The sequence below is a fragment of the Sarcophilus harrisii genome, chromosome 5 (assembly GCF_902635505.1).
Source record: "Sarcophilus harrisii chromosome 5, mSarHar1.11, whole genome shotgun sequence".
NCBI classification, from domain to species: Eukaryota; Metazoa; Chordata; class Mammalia; order Dasyuromorphia; family Dasyuridae; genus Sarcophilus; species Sarcophilus harrisii.
This window is the reverse complement of record NC_045430.1, coordinates 189,424,798-189,437,409: the sequence shown is the minus strand read 5'-3', so window position 1 is coordinate 189,437,409 and position 12,612 is coordinate 189,424,798. Positions and strand designations below refer to the sequence as shown.

Here is a 12,612-nt window from a genome sequence, read left to right as displayed (position 1 = left end):
GATTTAAAAATTCTAGCTAGAGAGAGGTATCTAGAGACAAGCATCTATCTAGAAGAAGGGAACTCAAAAGCTATCTAATCCAACACCCTCCTTTTATATTTAAGGCACTTAGGGCAGGGGATTTTAAGTGATTTCCTCAAAATTGCTCAGGCGGTATCAGAAATAGAATTGAAATCCAGCTCTTCTTGCTCTAGAGTCAGTTCTTCCACTGTACCACATTGCTTCCCTAGATCTCTAAATACATGTAAATATTAGATACCCATTTGACAAAGATGTGAAGAAAATAAAAAGTATTATCTAGGAGTGTATGTGCTTGTATTTCTGTGTGAGGCATAAATAAAAATGTGCATGTTTTTGGTGAGATTTGGCCCCTGATTAGCATTTAAGGACCTTAATTCCTGCTCCTTTTCATTCAGTCAAGAAATTAATTTATAATCACTAAGCATCATTTTGAGCCAAACACTGCGCTAACTGCTGGGAATACAAAGAAAAAGGAGTAGTCCTTGCCTTCCAGTAACTTACATTCTAATTGGGAGACCCTAGCTTGTACATAAATAGGTACATAAAAGATCATTCAGAGTAGATGAAAGCTTTAGACAGGAAAGCAGTAGCAGCTGAATATCCTCTAGAAGACAGATGATGAGATTTTCTGGCACCATTCCAGTATAATGAGGTCTGTGCCTGGGAACATTTTTTTTTTCAGCTATTTCTTCCTTTTTTTTTTTTTTTTTTTTTTGGTTTTTGTTTTTGTTTTTGTTTTGATTTAGGAAAAGTTTCTTCCTAAAATAAAGTACTGACTTCTCATAATTGTCAGTCTATGAGAACAATGAAATTATTTCCCAATTAGGGGGAGCCCTATGTTATGTAATTGGGAAAAATATATATGCTAAGACTGAAGTATCTGGTAACAATATAATGAGCTGTCCAAGTTCATTAGATATTACTGACAACTACTTCCCTTTCTCACCAAGAAGAGTACAGCCAGAAAACAATTCAACCCAAGTGTGAAATGTTTCTCCGTTTCCATACCCTTTACTGGTCCTGGAGCCTAGCTGAGTGCACAAAGCATGGGATTTCAGGTTTGTGCCACAGTGTGTCCTCTATAAGAGGTAGGCAGAACTCAGAAACACACCTTGAAGGCTGTAAGATTGATTTTTCTTTTTTTTATGTTGGATAGTTGGTTTTGCGGATCAATGCCATTTATGAAGCCCGCCGAGGGAAGAAGAGGGTGAAAAGGCTATCGCAGTCAACGGAGAGCAATTCAGGAAAAGGTAGAGGCACCCAGCCACGGGAAACCTAAAAATGGAACTTTGGGAGAGGTGGATAGAATTGGGTTTTGACTGGTTCAGCAGTAGACAGAACAAGCAAAGCTCTATTTAAACTGCTCTCCCCAGTGCCCTATGTATGACTTGGTGATCAGTCAGGTGGGAGAGGAACTGGGGTCTCATCTATTATGTCTAAGGCTTTCTTTTGTTCAGAGCACCCTTGGTCTTAGCACTAATCCTGTTCCACCCTCCCCTCCCCATTCTGAGCTGAGTTCCCTATTCTGTTTGACCCATCATGGCTGTCTACCACGTTGGACAGTAGAAGGCAAAAGCATCATCATATTCAGGATTCTTAATCCTTTTTGCACCATGGAACGCTAAGGCAACCTGGTAAAGATTAGAAACTACCTCAAAATCATGTGTTTAAATGCATAAATACAGGATTACAAAAAAATAATTAAACAAGTTTCCCAGTTCCAGGTATCTCAGTCAGATTTTTGAGATTAATCTTATAATTAATAATAATTATGACATGATTTGTCAAAAGTGTGCTAAAATGTAGGCTAAAAAAAGCTCTTCTCAACCAGAAAGCTGGGTTTTGTGTTTCTGTGTACCATATGAAAATTTGATTTGTTGGGAAAGTTTGCATTTATATTTCTTTGCCTTGTCCCTTTTGGCACAGTGACAGATGAAAACAGTGAATCAGACAGTGACACCGAGGAGAAACTGAAAGGTGAGATGAGGAACGAATGTGGGACATGGCCCACCCTGTATAATGGAAATGTTTACTTGTTCCTGGTTTTAAGACTAAGGGGAAAAAGACGCTTAGCACAGCACAGGAAGGTCTTTTCTATTAAGTAAGGGAGGCCCAGTTCTCAAATGCAAGGTCAAGAAATAAAATTCTTAACAGGTTAAATCTTAGGGTAGAGGAAAAAGGGGAGGAGAAGCACAGGGACATCAGAGGAAGATTCACCATGAACATACTTGAGAAAAAAATCTTGCAATTATTGACCAATGCTGAACATTCCAGAAGACTAAAATTGACAAGAAGTAACTTCTTGACCTTTACACAATTTCTTGTGGTTTCATCACACATACAACCCCCCCCCAAAAAAAAAAACCAGAGAGTAATCCTGAATCTCTGTGACCAGTGATCAGTCACTTCACCAATTTAAACGTTACTTGCCTTATGTGTATTATGATGGGGTTGGACAAGATCATTTCTAAGATATTTCCCAGCTTTTACAATTGTACCGTACTTTCTTTGAGCAGTTTTGAAGCTCACTGAGAAGCCACAGAGTCCATAGTTTAATGTTACATGATCAGGTGATGGCATAAGATGCCCTGACCATCCCAAAATCATCAGTTTTGTAGCACTTACCTCCATTTCTGGGACCAATGTGCCCAGACTGCGTTTTTAGAGTCACCAAATCCTGGTTATTCTGCCACCCATGTTATCTTAGAAAGTTCCTTGACCCCTGTAGAGTTCAGTTTTCTCTTCTGTAAAATATGAATATTGGACTAGATGTCCTCACAAGTCCCTACTGCTCTAACATTCCATGATCCTAAAGCGACCCAAAGTGTATCTACTGGCCTCCAAAGTGCTCTGGATGTATTACAGTTTTCAATGGGAGATTAGGTTTTATTGGGAGGTTAGGAAGACAGGAGATCAGCATCACCATCTCCTCTTAAGAGATGGAAGGAGGGCTTTGATGAGCCACAGCACCAGAATGGAGAAATCCATAAACTAAGTTTCCTTACTCAGATTTCTAAGATTTGGCTATTTATGGGTTAAAAGGCCATGGAAGCAATCGGTCCATTTTTATTGAATATTGCAAGTTGGACCACACATTACTAAGCATGCTGAAGTGGTTTGCAAGAATCCATTTAGCAAAATTAGCCTCTCTTTCTCTCTCCAGCTCACAGCCAGCGCCTGGTCAACGTGAAATCCCGTCTAAAGCAGGCTCCTCGGTATCAGTCCCTGGAAAGGGATCTCATTGAATATCAAGAAAGGCAGCTATTTGAGTATTTTGTGGTGGTGTCCCTACAGAAAAAACAGGCGGGGGCTGCATATGTGCCAGAACTCACCCAGCAGTTCCCTCTAAAGGTAAGAATTGACTGATTCTTCTTGTGCAGCAAAATAACTGTATGGATATGTATACATATATTGTATTTAACATATACTTTAACATATTTAACATGTATCTCTCTACCTGCCATCTGGGGGAGGAGGGGGAAAATTGGAATAAAAGGTTTGCAAGGATCAATGCTGAAAAATTACCCATGCATATATCTTGTAAATAAAAAGCTATTTAAAAAAAGGGGGGGGGGGTAAGGACTGAGTGAGGCTTCCATTAAACAGAACCACCTTCAATCATGGAGCTTCTAATTTCTACTTGCAATCATACCTTGCACTACCAGAAAGACTTGGCAGATATTGAAAAATGTGAAAACCTAAAGAAAACATAATTATTGCTTGAATTTTGCAAATAGGAAATAAAATAATGATTAGATTCTAATTTAAAAGAAAAGATCAATGGAGTATATTGGGTATAAGGCTCCATAGGGCAAGACAGATGGGGAGATGTATGACATCTTTGGGAGAAGAAACAAAAACACTACTGGACTGACAAATCCTAAGGACTCTTTTCATCTTGCTTACCTCTTTTCTCATCTATCCTTTCCTTCTCTCTTTCAGCCAAATCCCATCTTTTTTTTTGTCCATTTTCTTCTTCTAATTTTTCTCTTAGTTATATAATTTCCATATACTATCTGACTATTTAGGTCTTTTCTTTTTAATTTCTGTACATTGTCTTTGGATCCTTTGATGTAGCTCAAGATATAGATTAAAGGAGGCATTAAAATGATTATGGGAATGTAGAATAAATGAATGTATATGCACATATAACAGAACTCCATTATAACTTGAGTTATCATATGGATTCAGGTTTTTTAAATTAAGAATTTAAACCCATAGATTAAACTCATGGTCTCCAGAAAAAAACTACATATTAGAAGTCTTATGTTATACAGTAGTTAACCAGTAACAGATGTCATTGCTATTGCCTTAATGCCAACATGATAAAGGGGTTCTACTGTATTTGTGGAGGGAAGAAAATGTGCATTTCTTAAGTACCTACTGTTTCAGTGCTAAATGCTTTACTAATATTATCTCTTTTCAGTCTCTCAATCGCCTTGGAAGGTAACCTTCCTATAATGATCCCCATTTTATAGTTGAGAAAACTGAGGCAGATCAAATCTAAATCACACAACTAGGAAATATCCAAAAGCTGATTTGTCTTCCTGACTCTGTGTTTAGGGCTCATAGCCACTACTTCACCTTACTCTGCCCTGTTTGTGATGCATATATTAACAGTTGTTTGTGATAGAACAGAATACAGCACCCAATCCCCTCTCTTTAATGCTCATATTCTTTCATCTTTTAAATTCTAATTAATCACCAAAAGGAAACATTTAAATACATAACTAAAAATGCCGACGCATAAAACCAGAATGAAGTTTATTCTTTATTTCTAATCCTTAAGAAGAAAAAGAGGGAGACAATTTTTCCATCAAAAACACACACTTATACACACTCACACACACTAATGAACTTTTCCATGGTGTCAAGGACCTTTAGGGTACAAATTTAAAACAGGTATGGTAAATCACATCAGTCACAGGTACCTGACTTACTTGGTAAAAATTCAGAGCACTAAATAATAATTTCTTTTAACTCCCTCTTAGTCGTTTTCCTCTGAGCCCTGATCCTCATTATTGTGGGGGCTTTTCTATCTAGAGTTCACCCTACTTTCACTCTTTAGACTCAGGTTGAGCTAGCTTCTCCTTGGGGTCTCTGTGCTTTGCTTTTATTTCCCTTCAGCCTTTCTCTTTACCTAGCTAACTTTATTCCCTAATTCCAGCACCATCTTTGATCCTTTCCTTCCTGTATTTATTTTTCACTCCTTCCTCCTCCCATCCTGTCTTCTTATGTTCTAGAGAATATCTAAAAAAGCAAATCCTAAAAGTATGGGCTGAGCATACCCGAGATCCTTTCTGGAGTCTACAAGGTCAAAGTTATTTTCATAATGACAAAACATTATTTGCCTATGAAGATCCTTCTTCCATTTCCAACTGTATTTTTGTGCAAGGCCAGATTTTGTTCATATACTTCAATCAAAATAGTACATCACCCTACATAGCAGATTTTCTAAACTTTTTTTATTTTGGGAGGGAGATTTTTTTTCTAATATGAAAATATGTTTTGCACAATTGTACATATGTAACCTTTATCAAATTGTTTGCCTTCTCAGTAATGGAGTAGAGGAGAGTAGGAGAGAATTTGGACATCAAAGTTGTAAAAAATTGAAGGTTAAGAATTATGTTTACATGTAATTGAGAAAGAATTAAATTTTTTTTAAGTCTGTGAGGGGGGTCCCAGACTTCTGCTTAAGAGCATTTTTTTAACTCTACATAGTTCTCTTACCCACATTCCATACTGTCCTCACTCCTTTACCCTCTCTCTCCACACCAAGGGCAAACTTAACCCAATTATTATATATTATATTATATATGTATATACATATATGTGTATGTATATGTATACACATGTACATGTGTAAATATATTATGTTACATATAAACATTTTACATATAAAATAGAGAAGCCTCTTTCAGATATAAGTTGAACCAGATGCTAGGATCATAAAAAAATTTATCAGTATCTAGAGGGGCTATATCTAGAAGCCCTCAAAGACTATCTAGTCTAATCCTTTGATCTTACAACTAATTTTTGAGAGAATAGAAATAGACACTATTTTGGCCAGATATCAGGGAGAGGAGGGAGGAAAGATAATATACTTTGAAGCTATATACATCGACAGAAGGTTATGAAGGGCTTTAAAAGTTAAACAAAAGTCTTTATAATAAAATATAAACTCAGTAGGGAACCTACTTATTGAGTAGGAGCAGAAAGTGGTGAAATCTGCACTTAAGAAAATCATGTTATCAGCCAAGTGAAGGATAACTATAATGGGGAGTGATTTGAGCCCAGAAGACCAATTAAAAGGTCATTGCAGTAATCTAGGTAATAGATCATGAGGACTCAAACTCAGTTGGGGGCTGTTTGAGTAGAAAAAGGGATTTTTTGCAAGAGATGTTATTTTTAAAAATTGAAAAAAATCAGGACTTGGTGACTGATTGACTGTATGGGATGAGTAAGATTGAAGAGTCAAGTATGATCCTTTGCTTATAAACCCAGGATATTGAAAGAATGGTTGTATCTTCACCAGAAATTGGGAAGTTTGGTAGAGGAGTGAATTTTTGGGGGGAAATTATAAGCTGTTTTGAACATAATGAGCTTGAGACATCTCAAGAACGTTCCCTTTAAAGTGTATCTAATAGTTGGTTTGTAGTACTGAAGCTTAGGACAGCAACTGAAGCTGAATATAGAGATCTAGGAGTCATTTACATAGATATAATAAAGCCATCAGAATTGATGAAGTCATCAAAAGAGACAGGATCCACAGAACAGTCTGATGAAGAAGACTATCAAAGGGATGTATGGTAGTTAACCTTGTCAAGGAGGAGGGTCATCTTACTATCAGAGACTGATGGAGAGGAAGAAAGAATGGGAGATGATGTCAATGGGGTTGAAATGAAGAGAAGAAAGGGATATTATGTGGAATGGTCTCAATAAAGCCAGGAGGGCAGATCCTCAAGTAAGAGAACGGAGGCAAGAGAAGAGAAGGTTTGGAATAGTTTCTTTGCTGCAGTGAGGGCCCAGATGAAGTTAGATGATATGATTTTATATTGTCCCACTTAGCAGTTGTATAATTTCTCCCTCTCTGTTCAGCAGCAATTTAAATAGGACCAGAGGAAGAAGACCATGAGTCTGGGGCAAAACAACTTGTAGTCATATCTTTCAAATTCATGATTTTTTTCCCCTCATTTTGCTCTCTCATGTGTTGGTTCTTTCTGTTTGGTCAAAGGAGTGGAGCAGGGGGTAGAGCAGCATAGCTAACTGCATTGTCTTAATAGAAAAAGCACAGACTATGCTTTTAATTAATTAAATCTGACCGTATTACCTAAGCAGATCATTGGGGCCTCAATTTCTTTATCTATAAATTGAGGAAGTGGGGAAAGATGACCTCAAAACTTTCTTTTGGATTTAAATTATTTTACTTTTTAGAGTTTTATATATATATATATATATTCAATTTTATTTTATTTTCAGTTCTGAATTTCCACCCTTCTATTGAGAAGACAAGAAAAGCAAAATCCATTACAAATATTATAACCAAAATATAGTCAAAAACCAAATTTGAATAAATCTTGAGATCTTTCAATTGAAAGAAACAAATATCCTTCTTTTTTGGGGGGGGGAGAGAGCATAGGAACATTCAGAAATTTTGGCTACAAGAAAATTTTCATACAACAAAAACTGTTTTGCTGTTGTTTTTCTGTATAAAATATCAGACTTGTAAGCTTTTTGAGAACAAGAATCCTATCTTACCTATCACGCAATTTCAGTCAATACTTAGTATAGTGTCTTGTGAAGAGAAAACACTCAATAAATGTTTGTTAAGTTGTTAAATGTGTAATTATGTTACCACAAGAAGAATAACACCCAACAACCTGAGCCCAACTTCTCATCCAAAATTAGATAAGATAGTGGTCAGGTCCACGGACTGGTGGGGGAGCAATAAGTTAATATATTTTTTTCAGACACCTAGGTGGCTCAGTGGACAGAGGACTGGCTCTGGGAGGACCAGAGTTCAAATCCAGCCTCAGACGTTTGACACTGGCTCATCACTAAATGCTACCTTGCAAGAATATATTTTTTCAGTATCCTGAGAACATTGCGGTATTTTTCCAGACACTGGCCCACGGCTCAACTCTGCTAATTTTTCTCTCTGCAGCTGGATCGATCATTCAAATTCATGAGGGAAGCAGAAGATCAGCTTAAGGCTATTCCCCAATTCTGTTTCCCTGATGCCAAGGATTGGGTGCCTGTGTACCAGTTTACTAGGTATGTGCTGGTGTCTCCCCAGGAGGCTAGAACATAAATTAGGAATTCTGATTCTCTGCCTGTAGGAAACGCAGGCCCATTTGCCAGAGGAGACACTTGGGATATATCCCCCATTGGCTTGTGTTTCCTCTGATTAGTTCATGCAGTGTCATTTCTCCCTAATATAATTGAAAAAGCTCCAGTCTGACTCAGCAGGCTTCACATATCAGCCACAGTATTTAGTCGTGCTTTTTACCTTAGACCAGTAACATTTTCTTTCTCTCAACATTGGTTTCCTCATCTTTAAAGTAGGGATAATAACATCATTCTGTCTACCTTACAGGCCTGTTGTAAAGAAAGTGCTTTGGAAGTACTCTGTAAAAAGTGAATAATTATAGTTCATCCAAAACCATCGCTTTTCCCCATTATTTACTTACTGAGCATTTTATTATTAATTATTTGAGTTTCTGAGAAAAACTCATTAAACTATACATCGTGGATTTTTAATTAAGATCTTGTTCACTGAAATTGGTCATGTAGTCTAAGACAGGGGCCCAACCTTTTGTGTCATAGATCCCTTTTCAGTCTGGTATCTCAGAGTAATATTTTTCATTAGGTAAAAGAAAATATATAGGATTACAAAGGAAACCCGTTATATTGAAATACAGTTATTTTAATAACAAAAAAATAAGCTTGCAGAATCCCAATTGTAAGGGGTTTTCTGCATGAGTGTAGTCAGTCAGATGTCTGGAATTTTCCCTCAGGAAAACCCATAAAGTCAAGTGTAAGCAAGCAGGAGCAAGAGGGTAGCTACAGTGTGGCATCTGAAGGGGCATGAAGCTGTCCTAGACTCATCCCCCTTCCCTTATTCCCCATGCATGACTCCATAACTATATCTTGTATTTCTTTTATTCCATATCCTCTTGCCTCCTGAGGCATCCTGTTCTCACAGCTCAACAAATGACAACCTACTGGAGTTCTTTCCTCAATATTTGGATCAAAGGTTCTTAACCTAAGAGACATGAATTTGGTTGGTTGGTTTTAAATACACATACATACATACATAAGGGGCACAGCAAAGATTAAATTTATTACAAGTGATGCTTCAGAATAGGTTATATTAATTATATTAAATCACATATAAATTATATTAACATTAAATACTCTACACTGAAGTCTAATTTAGTATTTTAAAAATATTTCAGAACTGTCCTTCAATATTCAATGGTTTCTTTGGTAATCCTATATATTTTATTTTATGCATTTAAAAACATGATTCTGAAAAGGTCTCCACGGGCTTCAGCAGATCACTAAAGGGACACATGGCACACACAAAGGGGGTCAAAAGCTCCTGATTTAAGTGGTATTAATGAGGACATGCTTTCCTCATCGTTTAGATCATTTTGTTTGATCAAGGGAGTGGAGCAGAGGATAAAGCAGAAGGAGAAAACCCTAGTTACTGTGTTCTGGAAAGGGCTTCTTAGACTTCCCCGGGGAATCCCACTAGTCCAGATTACTCATCCTCGACCCAGAGTTGAAAAACTGGCAAGAACCTCCCATCATCCCTGTGCTTTCCTACCTGTGTCTCACCATGAGCTGGCTGGCCTCCAGCTGCATGTATGTAGATGGTGATTTTTTTTTCTTTTCTTTAAAATGCATCTTTATTTTCTCAAACAAACAGTGAAACATTCTCGTTTGTCCTGACCGGAGAGGATGGAAGTCGAAGATTCGGGTACTGCCGCAGGCTTCTGGTAACTACTCTTTATTCCCCGGTCCCCAGGATGGCCAGGACCAGCCCAGGGCTTTGTCTGTCATTTGCTCTGACCAGTGAGAGGGAACAGCATCTTCCTTTCAGTCACTTGAGGGCAACAAAGGACCAAAGGAAGTTTGATGCTCTTCCTGTGCTGATAGTCACGGTCCTGCTTCAAGGCAATTACAGAAATACACTCTCCAGGTCTCCCCCAATAAACTCCTTTATCCCAGGAATGGATGAAAAAAATGTTCTAAAGTGCTATGCTCTGAGGACAGAAAGTCCTTGTTCTCAAAGAGCTCTTCTCCCAATAGGAGAAGGCTTCCCATGGGAAGTTTCAGCTGCAATTATACTGTTGCAGAACTTCATTTAGCCTGTAGCCTGGAAGAGACCTTGTCTATAGACATGTGCTATATACCATTCCTTGATTCAGTGGGCAAGTCTATGAGGTATGAGTCCAAGGCAAGATGGCTTTAAAAAATGTTTGAAAGAATTCTCATCTAAATAAAGATTATCCCCATCAGAGAAGGTCACCTTGAGAAACCGTGTACCCTTACTCCAATGGGCTGCCATTATTCAAAACATTCTGTGACTCTTTTTGAGATTCCCTTATTTAAATTATAACTGTGACTAATATAGAAATATGTTCTGCATGACAGCATGTGTATAAACTATATCAAACTGCCTACCATCTTTGGAAGAGGGGAGGTAGGGCAGAAAAAAATTTGGAATTCAAAATCTTATAAAAATGAGTACTAAAAGTTTTCTCAATTATTATATTATAATCATATATATAATTATAAATATTATAAAATATAAATAAAATAAAATAGGAAACACATTCTTGGAAATATACTGTCAGATTCACAAGCCTTCATTTTAGGGATAATTAGCTTTGTGGTGGTTAGAGAACTGGATTAGGAGTTAGGAAGATCTGAGTTCAAATTCCATAGCAGACTGGCCATATGATTTTATTCTGTGACTCTTATTAACCTTTCAAGAGAATAAGTAGTGGGTAAGAGAGATGGTGGGGCACCAGGTGATGCAGTGATTAGAGTGTCAGATCTAAAGTCAGAAACACTCATCTTCCTGAGTTCAAATCCAGCCTCCGACACTTACTAGCTATGTAATCTTGGGGCAAGTCACTTAATTTCGTTTGTCCCAGTTTGCTCATCTGTAAAATTAGCTGGAGAAGGGACTGGCAAATCACTCCAAGTCTTTGTCAAGAAAACCCCAAATGGAGTCACACAGAGTGGGGCACAACTGAAAATGACTGAACAAAAGAGAGGTGATAAAGGACATTACTCCAGGTTGTTTTGGCCATTAAAAAAAAATTCCTTCTCTATAAAATGAGAATAATAACTTCACCAGCTTCACAGGGTTATTATGTATCTAAAATTATATCTATAAAGTACTTTTCAAACTTAAAATGCTATAATAGTGTTTTATATTGATTTCTACTACCATCACCATTATTCTTCCTCCTCTTATTACTACTACTCCTACTACTACTACTACTGTCCTTTGAAGATGAATCTGACTTTTTAGGAAATTTCTAAAAAGTAATTTTAGTCAAATTTGGTGGATAAAGTGGTTGACCAGCTGCATAATACTTATTAGAGTCAAAGCATGATGAATATTTACACAATAGTGAGTTTTGTTTGGTTTTGTTTTTGGAGTAGAGAGTGAAGGATAGCTGGTCTGGCTCATAAACTGTCCCTGAAAGAATTCCAAATGAAGAGTTCAAAAAATATTTTTGAACAATAGTGACCTTTCTTATTGAAATAAGTGTAGCTTCTTAAAAAGATTACTTTGAAGGGGATAACACACATTTGGATTTATAAATTCTGGTGTTTGCATAAAACAAATCAATCACTAGCTTGTGGTCTTATCTTTTATAGAATGTCAAAAAAGCTTGTCTCTTTATAGAGTGGCCCTATAGCATAGGGCCATATTTGAAAGACATACCCAGTTTATGTTTGGGCAGAAGGAAGGGTTTATGGAATCCCTCTTGTAATTTTCCTAGTATAAAGAAATTTCTAGTTTTCCCCTGGATATAGTAGAATATTGGAATCCATTCTAGGAGAATCATGTCACCTAAAATTGAACTCATTGATAATTTCTATGTATTTCTTTCCTAAAGCCTGGTGGCAAAGGGAAACGCCTCCCTGAAGTTTACTGCATTGTGAGCCGCCTAGGGTGCTTCAACCTCTTTTCAAAGGTAAGAGCTCAAATCATAAGAAGTCAGTGAGAAAGAGAGAGTTTGCCATAATTATATGCCATTCTTGGATAGGAGAGAGAAGAAATTTCCTTCTTTTCTTTGTAGATTAAATCCTTTACACATTTTTAATGGCCCAGAGTTACTTAAGATGCTTCTCTTGATCATCTCCCTCTTACTATCTGACTTTCAGAACTCAGCTAATGTCATGTTTCTTCACCAGCAAATTCAGATAATAATACTAGGATTCAAGATCTTGAGGATCCAATGGGTCATGTGTGTTAAATATAATGTCAATGAGGTAACTAGAGCAGGGCTTCTTTTTAGGGGGAGCATTTTAATCATTTTATGAACAAGTCCAACAGGTTAT

At 37.1% G+C, this 12,612-nt stretch overlaps 1 protein-coding gene across 1 annotated transcript in view; it reads left to right on the top strand.

The window, feature by feature from the left end:
* The window catches only part of DENND2A (DENN domain containing 2A), a 105,767-nt gene that overhangs the window by 64,244 nt on the left and 28,911 nt on the right, over positions 1 to 12,612 (top strand). The window contains exons 7-12 of the mRNA XM_031939200.1: positions 1,178 to 1,271; positions 1,948 to 1,998; positions 3,185 to 3,372; positions 8,186 to 8,295; positions 9,956 to 10,025; positions 12,168 to 12,245. Of these exons, the coding sequence (XP_031795060.1) occupies positions 1,178 to 1,271; positions 1,948 to 1,998; positions 3,185 to 3,372; positions 8,186 to 8,295; positions 9,956 to 10,025; positions 12,168 to 12,245 (591 nt within the window). The remainder of the gene's footprint in view (positions 1 to 1,177; positions 1,272 to 1,947; positions 1,999 to 3,184; positions 3,373 to 8,185; positions 8,296 to 9,955; positions 10,026 to 12,167; positions 12,246 to 12,612) is intronic.